This window comes from Prosopis cineraria, unplaced genomic scaffold, assembly GCF_029017545.1.
Source record: "Prosopis cineraria cultivar Desert tree isolate PC_DT_omini unplaced genomic scaffold, ASM2901754v1 PC1, whole genome shotgun sequence".
NCBI classification, from domain to species: Eukaryota; Viridiplantae; Streptophyta; class Magnoliopsida; order Fabales; family Fabaceae; genus Prosopis; species Prosopis cineraria.
In genome coordinates, this window is record NW_026555332.1 from 30,498,534 (window position 1) to 30,510,842 (window position 12,309).

Below are 12,309 nucleotides of genomic sequence, written 5' to 3' on the forward strand. Positions count from 1 at the left end.
TCGGCCAGAAGCAAAAATACCCACAAAGTCCTAGGTTATGAGCAGAAATACTTATAACGTAATCAAAATTAGTGCAAAAATGACAAATCTATTCAATCCCTTAAATGTTGACCGTTTAGTTGACACCTAAGCAAAAGTTGATCATTTTTTTTACTGAGGCAGACAAAAAATATTTTTAGATGAAATTCTCTAAAGGTTAATTGGTCATTGTATGAATATCATGTGAGAAAATGTCATTTTGATTAAAAATCAAATTAAATCACTTGTTTGTTTGTAGCAGTGGTGAAAATCATTTGAAAATTTTAAATCTATCATGAATGCAATTGTTTAAGGTTATGACAATGTTCTTAATCTAGATATGCTCAATCTTGATTTTTGATTTTGTACAACCTATCTCACTATGTTAAATCTCAAGTTTTGCAGATAAGAAAAATGAATGGAGAAAGAGAAAGGAAGGAGTCAAGATATTTGGCGATGGAAAGAAACTATGTAGCATTGAGTTTGACTGACTAGTTACTATTGCATCTACTAAAGTAACATTATAGGTACTCCAACGATTATCAATCAACATCTTGTAAATATTCATATGGAAATATTTTTTTCTATATCAGTGAAAAAATAGTCAACTTTTACTTAGGTATTAACTAAACGGTTAACATTTAAGAGATTAGATGGATTGATCACTTTGAACTAACTCTAGTAACGTTATGGTTATTTTTGCTTTTAGATGATGATTTTATAGATATTTTTACCCATTTATTAGTTCATGTTAGCAAAGACTGACAGGTGATATGCACAGTCAATATTTAACAGTCAAAGTTAATGGTGTTAGATTAAAGTTAACGGTCTGATTACTTTTATACCTATTCATATAACATTATGAATATTTTTATTTTTTTTACTTTAAAATATTAAGTGTCCATAATTAATTATTTTATGAATATTTTTATTACTTAACACAAATACAAAATAACGGGAGATAAGGAAGCGGTCTCAACCTTCTCGAGAATAAAAAATGGTTGCCATTGGACATGAAATTGAATCACCAACCCTCTGAGCCACGCGGCGATGCGAGTGTGAGCCAATTATTTTTGAGAGACTTAGTAATTAATTCTTTTATATGGGATCTGAATGTAATTCTCGCATTATTTTTCTCCAACATTTCTGACTTCCAATTCGAGACTAAGGTTCCGTTCCCTAATCCTCACGCTCATTGTTTCTGTTCTCAATTCTCATATAGTCATATCGCTGCACCTTCCATGGATTCCTAGTTATCGCTATCACCGCAAACCCTAATTTCGGATATCAGCGGCTCAGTTCTCAGGTATTCTGTCTCCCTGTGCTTTGAATTCATCGTTGCTGAGTTTGGATCGATTAGGATTGGTAATAAATCACTAGCCTGTAATAACAGTATTTCCTTATATTAACTGATTATTCCTTTATTTTCTTGGTTCAATTTGAGCAACTTTCTTTTGGTATTGAAATTTGTATATAGAAAGCATGTCTCTTTCGGGTTTGAGACAGGTTATTGTTGAATAGATTGCTTGGTTTTCTATCAAGGGGAGAGGACGATTTTTGTTCCTATTGTAGTTTCACTCATTTGTTAATAGTTTAGTGCAGGTTTTTAATGGATGGGGATAATAGCGACTTGGGCAGTGCGCATGAAGAAAATATTGAAGTCAGACCTGAGACATCGAATAACTTGGACTTGAATGTGGAGCAGAACTGTTGTAGCCCCAATGTTATACATATTAATGATGCTCAATCTGGTCATCCTTCCACAGGTGAAACCAGTACCAGTAATGTATTAGGAATTGGGACAGAATTTGAATCTGATGAGCATGCATACAGATTCTATAACAAATATGCCAGGTTGGTGGGTTTCAGTGTTCGAAAAGATTGGGTAAATAGGAGTAAAGTACATGGTCAGGTGGTGTCTAGGAAGTTTACTTGCTCCAAAGAAGGATACCGTAGGAAAGACAAAAGAGACATTAATGTGAAGAAACATAGGAAAGAAACAAGGACTGGTTGCTTGGCTCATATGATCATCACTCGCCAACCAGATGGTAAGTACCGAGTTACCCATTTTGAAGAACAGCACAATCATGATAGTATAAATCCTTGTAATGCTCACACGTTGATGTTGCAAAATGAACAAAATGCTGCTCAAGATGTAGAAGCTGACCTGAAAAATACTGTGGGACCAAAGTCAAAGTCAGCATTTGAAATGATGAATAGAAAATTTGCAGCTCGTGTGTCTCTTGATCAAATTTCTATGGATTATGACAATCATCTTCAGTCAGAGAGGGATAGAGATATGAATGAAGGAGAAGCAGGTCATTTATTGGGTTACTTTCAAAGACAGCATTTTGAAAATCCCACATTTTTTTATTCCATACAATTAGATGTTGATGATAAGGTAAGCAATATATTTTGGTCTGATGACAGTATGGTACTGGATTATGATTATTTTGGTGATGTTATTTGTTTGGACACAACTTGCAGAACAAACAGAGAACTTCGACCGTTTGTGCAATTTATAGGTGTTAATCATCACAAGCAGGTGGTGATCTTTGCAGCTGCACTTCTCTATGATGATACTACTGAATCATTTAATTGGCTATTTCGTACCTTCATTAATGCTATGTCTGGGAAAAAGCCTAAGGCTATTCTCACAGAACAAGAAGCTATTATTATTGAAGCCGTCAATACAGTTTTGCCTGAAACAAACCATCTTACTTGTGTATGGCACATGTATGAAAACACTTTAAGACACCTGAGTCAAGTCGTTAAGGATGCTAATTCTTTTGCCAATGATCTTCGATGCTGTATTTATGACCACAAATATGAGGAGGACTTTACTCATGCTTGGGAGGCTATGTTGGAGAAGTATGATCTCCAGAAAAATGAATGGTTGAGATGGATGTACAGAGAAAGAGAGAAATGGGCAGTTGTCTTTGGTCGAAATACATTTTTTTTGGATACAAAAGGCTTTCATTTAGGTGAGATTTTGTCTCATAAATTTAGAGGTTATTTAAATTCTGACCTTGATGTCATTCAATTCTTGAAGCATTTTGAAAGGGTAGTGGATGAACTACGTTATGAAGAAATTGAAGCTAATGATGAGATGAGAAGATGTTTGCCAAGACTAATGGGTAATGTTGTTTTGTTAAAGCATGGAAGTGATGTATATACTCCAAGGGCATTTGAAGTATTTCAGCAAGGATATGAGAAGTCTTTAAATGTTGTTGTTAACCAATTCAGTAGGAATGGATCACTGCTTGAGTATAAAGCAAATACGTTTGGACATATTAGACAATATAATGTCACATTCAATTCTTTGGATGATACAGTTGTGTGCAGTTGCATGCAGTTTGAGCATGTTGGATTTTTGTGCGGCCATGCACTAAAAGTGCTTGACCATAGGAACATAAAAGTGGTTTCATCTGGGTACATCTTGAAAAGATGGACAAAAGAGGCAAGGTTCGGAACTGTCAAGGAGATTTTTGACATGCAAAATGATCCTAAGATGATTGTAGCGAGCCGTTACAAGGATTTGTGCCACAGACTGCTCAAGTTTTCAGCAAGGGCCTCTGAATCTGATGAAGCTTATCGATTCGCTCAGAGGAAACTTGATGAGATAATGGAAGGAGTTGAGAAAATCTTGACATTGAAAGGTGTAGAAACTCATATTATCACCTCCAGTAGCGTTGATGTAAATGCTTCTGAGAATGAGCCTGCAGACATCTTTCTCAATGGACAAGCAATGGAAGATCAAAATGAAAGTAACAGAATGGATGAAGAAAAAGAAGGGAGTTCTACGCCTGTTAGGGGCCATCAAACAACTATGCATTGCGATGGATTAGACACTGAAAGGGTTCTAGATGTGGAAGTCTCTCCGCCTGATACTGTTGCCTGCATTTCAAGTCCTTCTTCTGCATACGTTTCTTCTCAATCTACAACACCAAATCCCATTATGCAGGTCATACTTTATAATATATCAGTAATACAGATCACAAAGCAACTTCGTGAATCTTGTGATCATTTTACTACTCTCTAGGATTCATTTGCTTAAACGCACAATGCTAGTGAAAGAACAAAGTGATCTATTGATTCTTTAATTTCTGATACAGGGACTGTATAATTTTGAAGCCAACCATGTGGTTCAGTGCATGTATGAACAGTCCAATCTTGCGCTGGACTCCCAATCTAACGATAACACGTACCATCCACAGAACTTCTTTTCTAACCAACGGGATTCTCCTGGCCAATCTCAACTACTTCAGGTGTTTGTTTGTCTGGCCGAACCTTTTCTGATTATATTCCGAATTTGCTGCTGTGTATGACTTGTCAAATAATTCTTATTCAGGAGCCTGTAATCCAAAGCACATACCAGCAATCCATCCGCAGCACTAATCAAATGAGACAGGTAAACACATATTGGTTACTTACAGTATTTAGTCCCAGACACGTTGACGGAGGAATCTATGTTGCTTGCATATTGATCTGTTGTACTTGTATTTATTGTATTATAGGTAATGGATATCCAAAATCCCCATTCATCTTCATTCTTGCTGTATGATCATAGATACAGAACTTCAGACGCTGCATAAGTAAGAGGGAATGAAAATGATTGAATGAGTTCCCTCTGCTGTACATAGTTTGAATTTATCAACCATAAAGGTATTGAACTGAGTCATTAGTCTTGTAGGATAATATGTGCACAATGACATTTACAATGACATTGTAGTTATGGATTATATGCACATTTATGTAATTGAATGAAAAATAGAAAATTCTTGCAATGAAAGCTAACACATCTCAAGTATTCTTTTCCTCTTTCTCTTGTTTTTCCTTGTCCTGAATCTCTACATGCTCAACTTCCATTATGTTCTTGTGTTATTGCAGTTAATGCTACCAAACGAAATTTTAGGTACATTTCACTTGGCTACTCCCCTGGTACAAAATATAAGTAGTTTTTTTTTTAAAATTGCATATTAATAAAGTCTTCATTCCCATAAAAATATATATATATATTTTTTCTTTTACTCCTAGTCTCAATCACCGATATATTCTATGATGAGTGAGAGATATAATCACACAAAGATTTATGTTAATAAATACAAGGAGTAAAATGGGACTTTTCTTACATGTACTAGATTGTTTATATTTTGAATTAAGATTAGTTGAAAAAAATACTTATATTTTGGATCGGATGGAGTACATGATAACGTGCAGATATTTTGGTGTGAATTATAGCGTGGGCTTGTTCTTGCAGTTGTGATGACTTGCTGCTTGGTAAGTTATCTTCGGTTTCATTTTTACATTCTGAAAGTCCATTCATTTCCTTGTTATTCACAATTATTAAAAAAAAAAAAAAGAAAATGCTCCCTCCCTGCATTTTATAAAACATTTTAGGAAGTGACTTTATGTTCTAACTTCTAAAGTATAGGACGTCTTGAAAAAAAAAGAAAAAAAGCTTCGTTTATGATAGTTATATCAATATTACTATAATTATTTTACTCCTTAAATATATTACTTTCTCTTTCTCCCTTATTAATGAAGAGTGTTTTTAGAATTGTATAAAAAATAATAATTAAGATTTCAAACTGTATTTAATTGACCTTATTAATATTTGTAATTTACTAAAAGATGTCTTGTAAAAGGGAACGGATGGAGTAGTATTTTGAATTTTTTTTTTAACCTTGAAAAATAGCATATGATCTACTTGCTACAAAATATGAGCAATAATTTTTTATTGATTAAAATATCCTTAGAATTATTATATAATATAACAAATAATTTTTTCTATTTAAAATTTGAATTTGAAATGTAATAAAAATTGAATTTATGCGTTTCAATGGAAAATAATTATATACAATTAATTCATGTTATTCTTAATGATATTTTAATCCTTTTGTGTATCTATTTAAATTTAAAAAGTTTATTATTGCCATTAAGTGTTTTTCTGTACGTTAGCAAATGAATATTTTCTCAAACAAATTTATTATTTTCCTTTTATTAAAAGCATGCGAGTAAAAATTATGGCAAGATTGTTTATCATGAACGACCATGATTGCTTTGTTTTTGAAAAGGCCATGGTTATAGCCTCTTCACTGTCGAATACGGTATTAAACATATCTTTTAATCATTCATCACTCATACTTCTCTCCAATAATCAATGCGCAATCTTAAGCCATTGATATACCAATGGCTACTTCTTTTTCTTTCTTAATCACAATGCATGGTTTCCACTTTCCACACCGTTTTTGTATAAATATCTGAAAAACATGTTATTACACGTATTAAATGCCAAGGGCATAATAGGAAAATTTTATAAATTTAAATTCTCTAAAGATAGAACTAGTGAATTTCTGTTTGGTTTTCTATTTTAGGAAAGAGAAGATTTGTATTTTTATAAAAAAAATAATAAAATGAGCGAAAATTAACAAAAAAAAAAGCTTTCAAAAAATTACCAATTTTAATTTCAAATGATTTAAATCCAAATTTTATATACATGTAAGCGCAACATCATATAATAAATCAATAGAAGACGAAATTATACTAATTTTTTTATAGATGGAGAATAGAAATAGTTCATCTTCCTTGTGCGTCTTCTCCATTTTCCTGCATCTCCATCTTTTCTTGTGTTGCTCAGATTTCCAAAATCCTACTACAGGATGCTCATGAAGGTTCTGAGAATGCTCCCATGGGGTGGCATTGACAAATTGATTAATTGATTATGTGTGCTGTGAATTATTGTGATTATGAACCTCAGGTTACTATTTTTGCCTTAACTTTTATGGAAGCAAACTGAAAGGAGCCCTATTTGTAGCAGTGTCTGCTCCTAGTTCTTCTCTTCTTTTTGTTTCTGCAGTTCAAATTCTTCTTTCATTGTTTGTGCTGGGGTTCATCCTGGGTGAACCCTATGCCCTTTTTCATTTTCATCCGTCCTCTACAGCATGTAGCACTTTTTTCAACTTTATAAAAAAATGAATGATACAAGAAATAACAAATTAAATAATCAAACACAATGATAAATAAATAAATAATTTTTCAAATAATTCTAAATAGTGATACTCTCATATCTCTTCATGGTGATCATCTCTTGTGCCTTGTTTATCATTCATTTCATCTTTTACATACAGTACAACCAAGCCTATTGAGAAAGAAGGAGTTTTGAAAATATCAAAATTTGAACAATGTTTCTCATTGATATTAATCTTCCTTTTTTCCTTCGAGAGCCATTGACCACCTTTTATTTCTTGGATCTATGACATAAAACATCTATTTTGCTTAGTTTTCCATAATAAAAGGTTCACCAAAACATAAAGTATTCATATTGAACAATGTAAATTCCAACCTCTCTTAATGAAAACCATTTTTAACATCAACCTACTTGCATTTGAAAATGGAGATTCTAAATTTAAGATAGTTAACCTCCTAGATCTCTTCAATAACTATGTAATAAAACATGAATGCAAACAAAGGATTTAGATCTTTCCGCCATCAGTGTGACACCAATGTTTTGCACATTACTCTTGTTGACTAGAGACTTCATGTAGAACAAACACTCATTAATATCAAATACAGTCTAGCATATAACATCACATTTAGGACCTTGTGGCAACCCTTTAACAATATAAAAAACACAATCTTCTTTCTCAACTTTTTGTTTGAACCACTTTGCAAAAGTACTATTATATTCCCTAATCAATCTTTGCTCAGTCATCCTATTTCAATTGTTTTGATCCCTCACAAGTTCTCTAAACGCATGTGTACTTGTTGTAATTCATGAGGGTTCACAGTCTTCACAGAAATGCCATGTCTACGATCTTTGACATGATGTTGTCTTAATACAACAAGTCGTACGTGATTCAAATAATCTTAAAAAAATTCCATTGCTTGTTCAATGACATATTTTTGAACACTGGATGCTTTAGGAAGGCATGGCTTTTCACATACTCTTTTAGGACTTTGATTATTCTTTTAATTGGATATATCCATCGTAAATGAATAGGGTTACACAACTTTATCTTCCTCACTAGATGAATAATATAATGTATCACGATGTCAAAAAAATGATGGAAGAAAGAGCCTTCTAAGTTAGCACAAGATAAGATATGTTTCATTTCTAGTTCATCCAATTCTTCGGTCTTATGGACTTTATGGCGTATAGTATTGAAGAAAAAGCAAATCTTGGTTATAATGTCTCTCAAATCATCTTTCCAGAAGCCTTAAATAGCCACCGATAGTATTTGTTGCATTAAGGCATGACAATCATGAGATTTGAGGCCTACTAATTTTAAATCTTTTATTGATACAAGCTTCTTAAAATTTGAAAAATACCTTGAGGGCATTTCATGTTGTATAAGCATTCAAAAGCTTCTTTTCTCGTCCTTGCACAAAGTATGTTCAGTTGGGGAACAATAAATCCTCTTACCATTTGGCCTTAGATGCAAGTTCTCTTTAATTTTCATGTCCATCAAATCCAATTTTGCTTTTACATCATCCTTGGACTTGCTTGGTATGTTGAGAAGTGTTCCAACAATATTATCACACATGTTTTTCTCCATATGCATGACATCAATACAATATCTCATATCACTGTAGCACCAATAAGGAAGATAGACCTCTTTTTCCAATTTTTTTTCACTACTTTTTATAGTTTTACTAAAGATAACATTAATGTGTTTCACCAATTGATAAACTTGCTCTTCTATTAATGGCTTTAGGGCAGTTCCATACTCTTGGCCACTATAGAAAGCTTTCCTCATTCTACATTAATAGTGACCCTCTTCAAGAAATCTCTTATGGCCAAGATATATTGTCTTCTTTCCATGATGAAGTTGAAGGTAGTATGTGCCTGCTTAACAAATCGGACATGCTTTATGCCCCTTAACACTGTAATCGGGCAAGTTTTCATATGCAAGGAAGTCATTTATAGTGCAAAAGATCATTATGCACAGCTTGAATACCTCTTTTTGATTCATATTGAACACATCTACACCTACCTCCCACAGCTTTTTCAAGTCTTTGATCAATGGTTTTAGGTAAACATCAATGTCATTCCCTAATTATTTTTGTCCCAAAATAAACATAGACAAGATGATATACTTGTGTTGCATGCACAACAAGAGAGATAAGCTATAAATCACCAATAGAACAAGCCATGAAATATGTACACTACTAAGGCCACCATAAGGATTCGTGTCATCCATACTAAATTCAAGCTTGAGGTTCCTTAGATCATTGCTGAGCTTGAGAAATGATGTGTCAATTTTCTTACATTGTTTTGAATCAGTCAGATGTTGGAGCTTTTCATCAGAAATCCTCTCATTTGCATGCTATATCATATTTTTTTTGCATATTTTTCATTAGCAAATAACCACTTAAACCTCATTATAATTGGAAGATATCATAGCACCTATACAGGAGCTTTATTCTCTCTGTACCTTGCATCTCACATATTGGACACTTCTTCTCTTCTTTATGCTCTTTCTTGTATAGTCTGAAGTCATTTGGGAATATATGTATTTTATTAAACTCCATGCCCAATGGGCATAGAATTTTCTTCGTCTTATAATAATGAACCAGCAACACATTTTCTTTCATTAAAAATAATTTCAACAACCCAAACATTTCAATGAAACTCTTGTTGCTCCATCCCAATCTAGCTTTCAAGTTCACCAATTCTAACATTGCTTTCAGCAGACTTTATTCCTTATACCCCGGGTACAAAGGTGTCTTTGTATCACTACACATATTATTATACACCGAGGATTACTCAAAGGCCTCTTTACCCACATCACGGATCATATCCTCAAATTGATCAACCATCTTATCATTATCATCATCATCAACATCGACATCTCATGATTGAGATGTATTTGACATTAGCATGTTCAATCTTTTACCATGCCATATCTATACTTTATAACTTTTGAGTAACCTCTCACAAATTAAGTTTCATATATCACATTTGCACTTAGTTGTCTCTCATTCAAATAGTTCCTACAAGGACAAAAAACCTCCCACTATCATCTTCGATGTTGCTTTGAGTGAATTCCAAAAACCCCTTAACCCAATTAATATACTTTGCACTCATTCATATGACATCTACTGAACTATAATTCATGTTTGATTTGACTTTCTAAAACACGATAGAGTTCAGTAGAATAAGGCCAAACAACAAGTTCTATATTGAAAATAGGTCCAAACATGGAAATTTTCCCATTTTTCGGGAGAATAACATTTTTTAGAGTTGGCTTCCTTCTTACCTAAAGCCAACTCTATATTCTTTGGCATTTTCATATAGAACAAGGAGCTAAATAATAAGTTAAAAAAAATCACAAAATCTTCCCTGAAAAGTTAGACTGTCTAATAAATTTACAATTGAAAATATAAGGAGAAAATAATATTATTTAAACAAAATAAAGTCACATGCAATGCCTAATGGCCTTAAGCCTCTACCAACGTACTAAAAATAAACTAGTTATGTAATCACAATAATTTAATTCATAGAAAATAAACCATCCTAATAGGATTTATGTAGGATAAAAGCATGCTAACATCGTGAAAATAATCAATCTAAAACAAAAGGGAGAATGACAAAGAGGTCATTTTAATTTAATTTAGGTCTCAAGTGCTAATTTTTAAGAATTTGTGAGTTCAGCTCTCAATTTTATAATTTCATTATAATGAATTTATAAGTTATTTTCTAAATCTTAACATGATTGAAGAATAAAAAAATTTATTTTTCCTATTAAAATTTGGAACGTAAGTTGTAAATTCATCATCAAGAAGTTGCAAAATTAAAAATCGAATTTGCAAATTCCTAAAAATTTGACTTGGGATCTAAGTTAAATTAATGGTCCTTTTGGAATGTCTATGTCATTGTCCCAAAACAAAATCATATAAAGTTACTTTTGCATTCAAAACATTGCACACAATTCATTTATAAATTCTTAGTCTGTCCGGTGGAAAAGCATAGTTATACAATCGATTTTGTAACACAAAACTTAATCCTTGAATTTATGAGAGCAAGAATATTTCTTTTAACTTCAAAATCAAGCATAAATGCCTACTCCTTTGATCTTAGACAAATTTTAGCATCAAAACAATACCTCATGGAAAACTAAGGTTTAAACGATTGATTTCTTGGGTAAAGACAAAATTCAATTGTCTGAAGTTGGAAATATAAGTTTCTCATGCAAATTATAGCCAAATGAGCATTTTTTTTTTCAAGTTGAAGATAAAACATAATAAAACCTATCACACTGCATTAGCGCAAGCCTCCTTTATAAATAACATAGTCAAACTATCACCTTTCAAGCTCGCACCAAACCATAAGTGCATACATCCAACTAAAACTTTTCCAATGAAAATTATCATTTATAAACATGCGAGTAACACGTAATTAATTTAATGAAAAATTGTGAAAAATGATTGGAGTGGTTCCTGGGGGTTTGGAATTAATGGGATGTTGGTAGGTGGTGTTGACATACCAGTAATTGATATATATTGTTTTATCCCTTCAACCTATCTAGCTCTAACATTTTACCTCTCGGACCAAGTTTGAAGACCAATAATTGATATATATTGTTTTATCACTTTTGTCTTGTGCCCCTTAATTTGAGTATAATCTTGACTTATCTTTAAAGAACAAAGCAATCAGAACCAACGTCTTTTCCCCTTAATTTGGCAGCATTGAAGAAGACAATTAAAAAATAAACCATATAAACACAATTAAATATCACAAGATCATAACCAAGCAATCAGAACATTCAAAATAAACTAGAGCTAATTTTGGCAGCAATCAGAACCAAGCATCACAAGATCAATTAGAATCGCAATGAATGTAACATGGAAGTGAAGGATACGAAGATGAGAAGGGTCAAGACTTGACGCTACACTACTGAAAGAAGAGTGAAGAAGATGAAGGTGACCATCGATAGCTGCTAAGCTCAGAGAAGAGTGAAGAAGCCGAGCTCGAGTTGGAGCTGCAACTCTGCCATCATTGAAGGAGATGAAGAATTAAGAAGCTGTATTGGAATGAAGGCTGAGGCCAAGTCGAGATCAGAGGAGAGAACGGTAAGACTTTTCATATTTTGGATTAAGACTCTGCCATCATATCTTTCTTTATTTGTTGATTCTAAAATGATTATACATCTAAAAGTGTTCAAAGTATTATTTTTTTCATATTTTGGATATGCAAGACTTTTCATATGCATGGCATGATATAACAATTTTTATATTCATTCTCATATATATTGATATTTGGACTAACTAGCTTGTTGATATTATATC

At 32.7% G+C, this 12,309-nt stretch overlaps 1 protein-coding gene across 10 annotated transcripts; it reads left to right on the top strand.

Annotated features, from left to right (window-relative positions):
- The first annotated feature begins 1,061 nt into the window (after positions 1-1,061).
- Positions 1,062-11,862, top strand: LOC129285259 (protein FAR1-RELATED SEQUENCE 5-like). Of its 10 annotated transcripts, none has more exons than XM_054920904.1 (7): positions 1,063-1,324; positions 1,621-3,982; positions 4,134-4,286; positions 4,370-4,429; positions 4,909-4,933; positions 5,239-5,298; positions 6,659-6,894. In XM_054920904.1, the coding sequence occupies exons 2-6, from the start codon at positions 1,628-1,630 to the stop codon at positions 5,250-5,252; spliced, it is 2,607 nt and encodes an 868-aa protein (XP_054776879.1). In that variant the 5' UTR covers positions 1,063-1,324; positions 1,621-1,627; the 3' UTR covers positions 5,253-5,298; positions 6,659-6,894. The 10 variants fall into 10 exon arrangements, 7 of the variants coding, with proteins under 7 accessions (XP_054776843.1, XP_054776848.1, XP_054776831.1 ...); XM_054920912.1 differs by having other exon boundaries at positions 6,680-6,894; XR_008587139.1 differs by having other exon boundaries at positions 1,062-1,324; positions 4,909-5,298.
- Positions 11,863-12,309: the final 447 nt, after the last annotated feature.

Coding starts and splice junctions, on each gene's coding strand:
- LOC129285259 (XM_054920868.1), top strand. CDS start 1,628: ATGGATGGGGATAATAGCGACTTGGGCAGTGCGCATGAAGAAAATATT. Junction 4,287..4,369: donor GCCAATCTCAACTACTTCAG/GTGTTTGTTTGT, acceptor ATTCTTATTCAG/GAGCCTGTAATCCAAAGCAC. Junction 4,430..4,908: donor GCACTAATCAAATGAGACAG/GTAAACACATAT, acceptor GTGTTATTGCAG/TTAATGCTACCAAACGAAAT.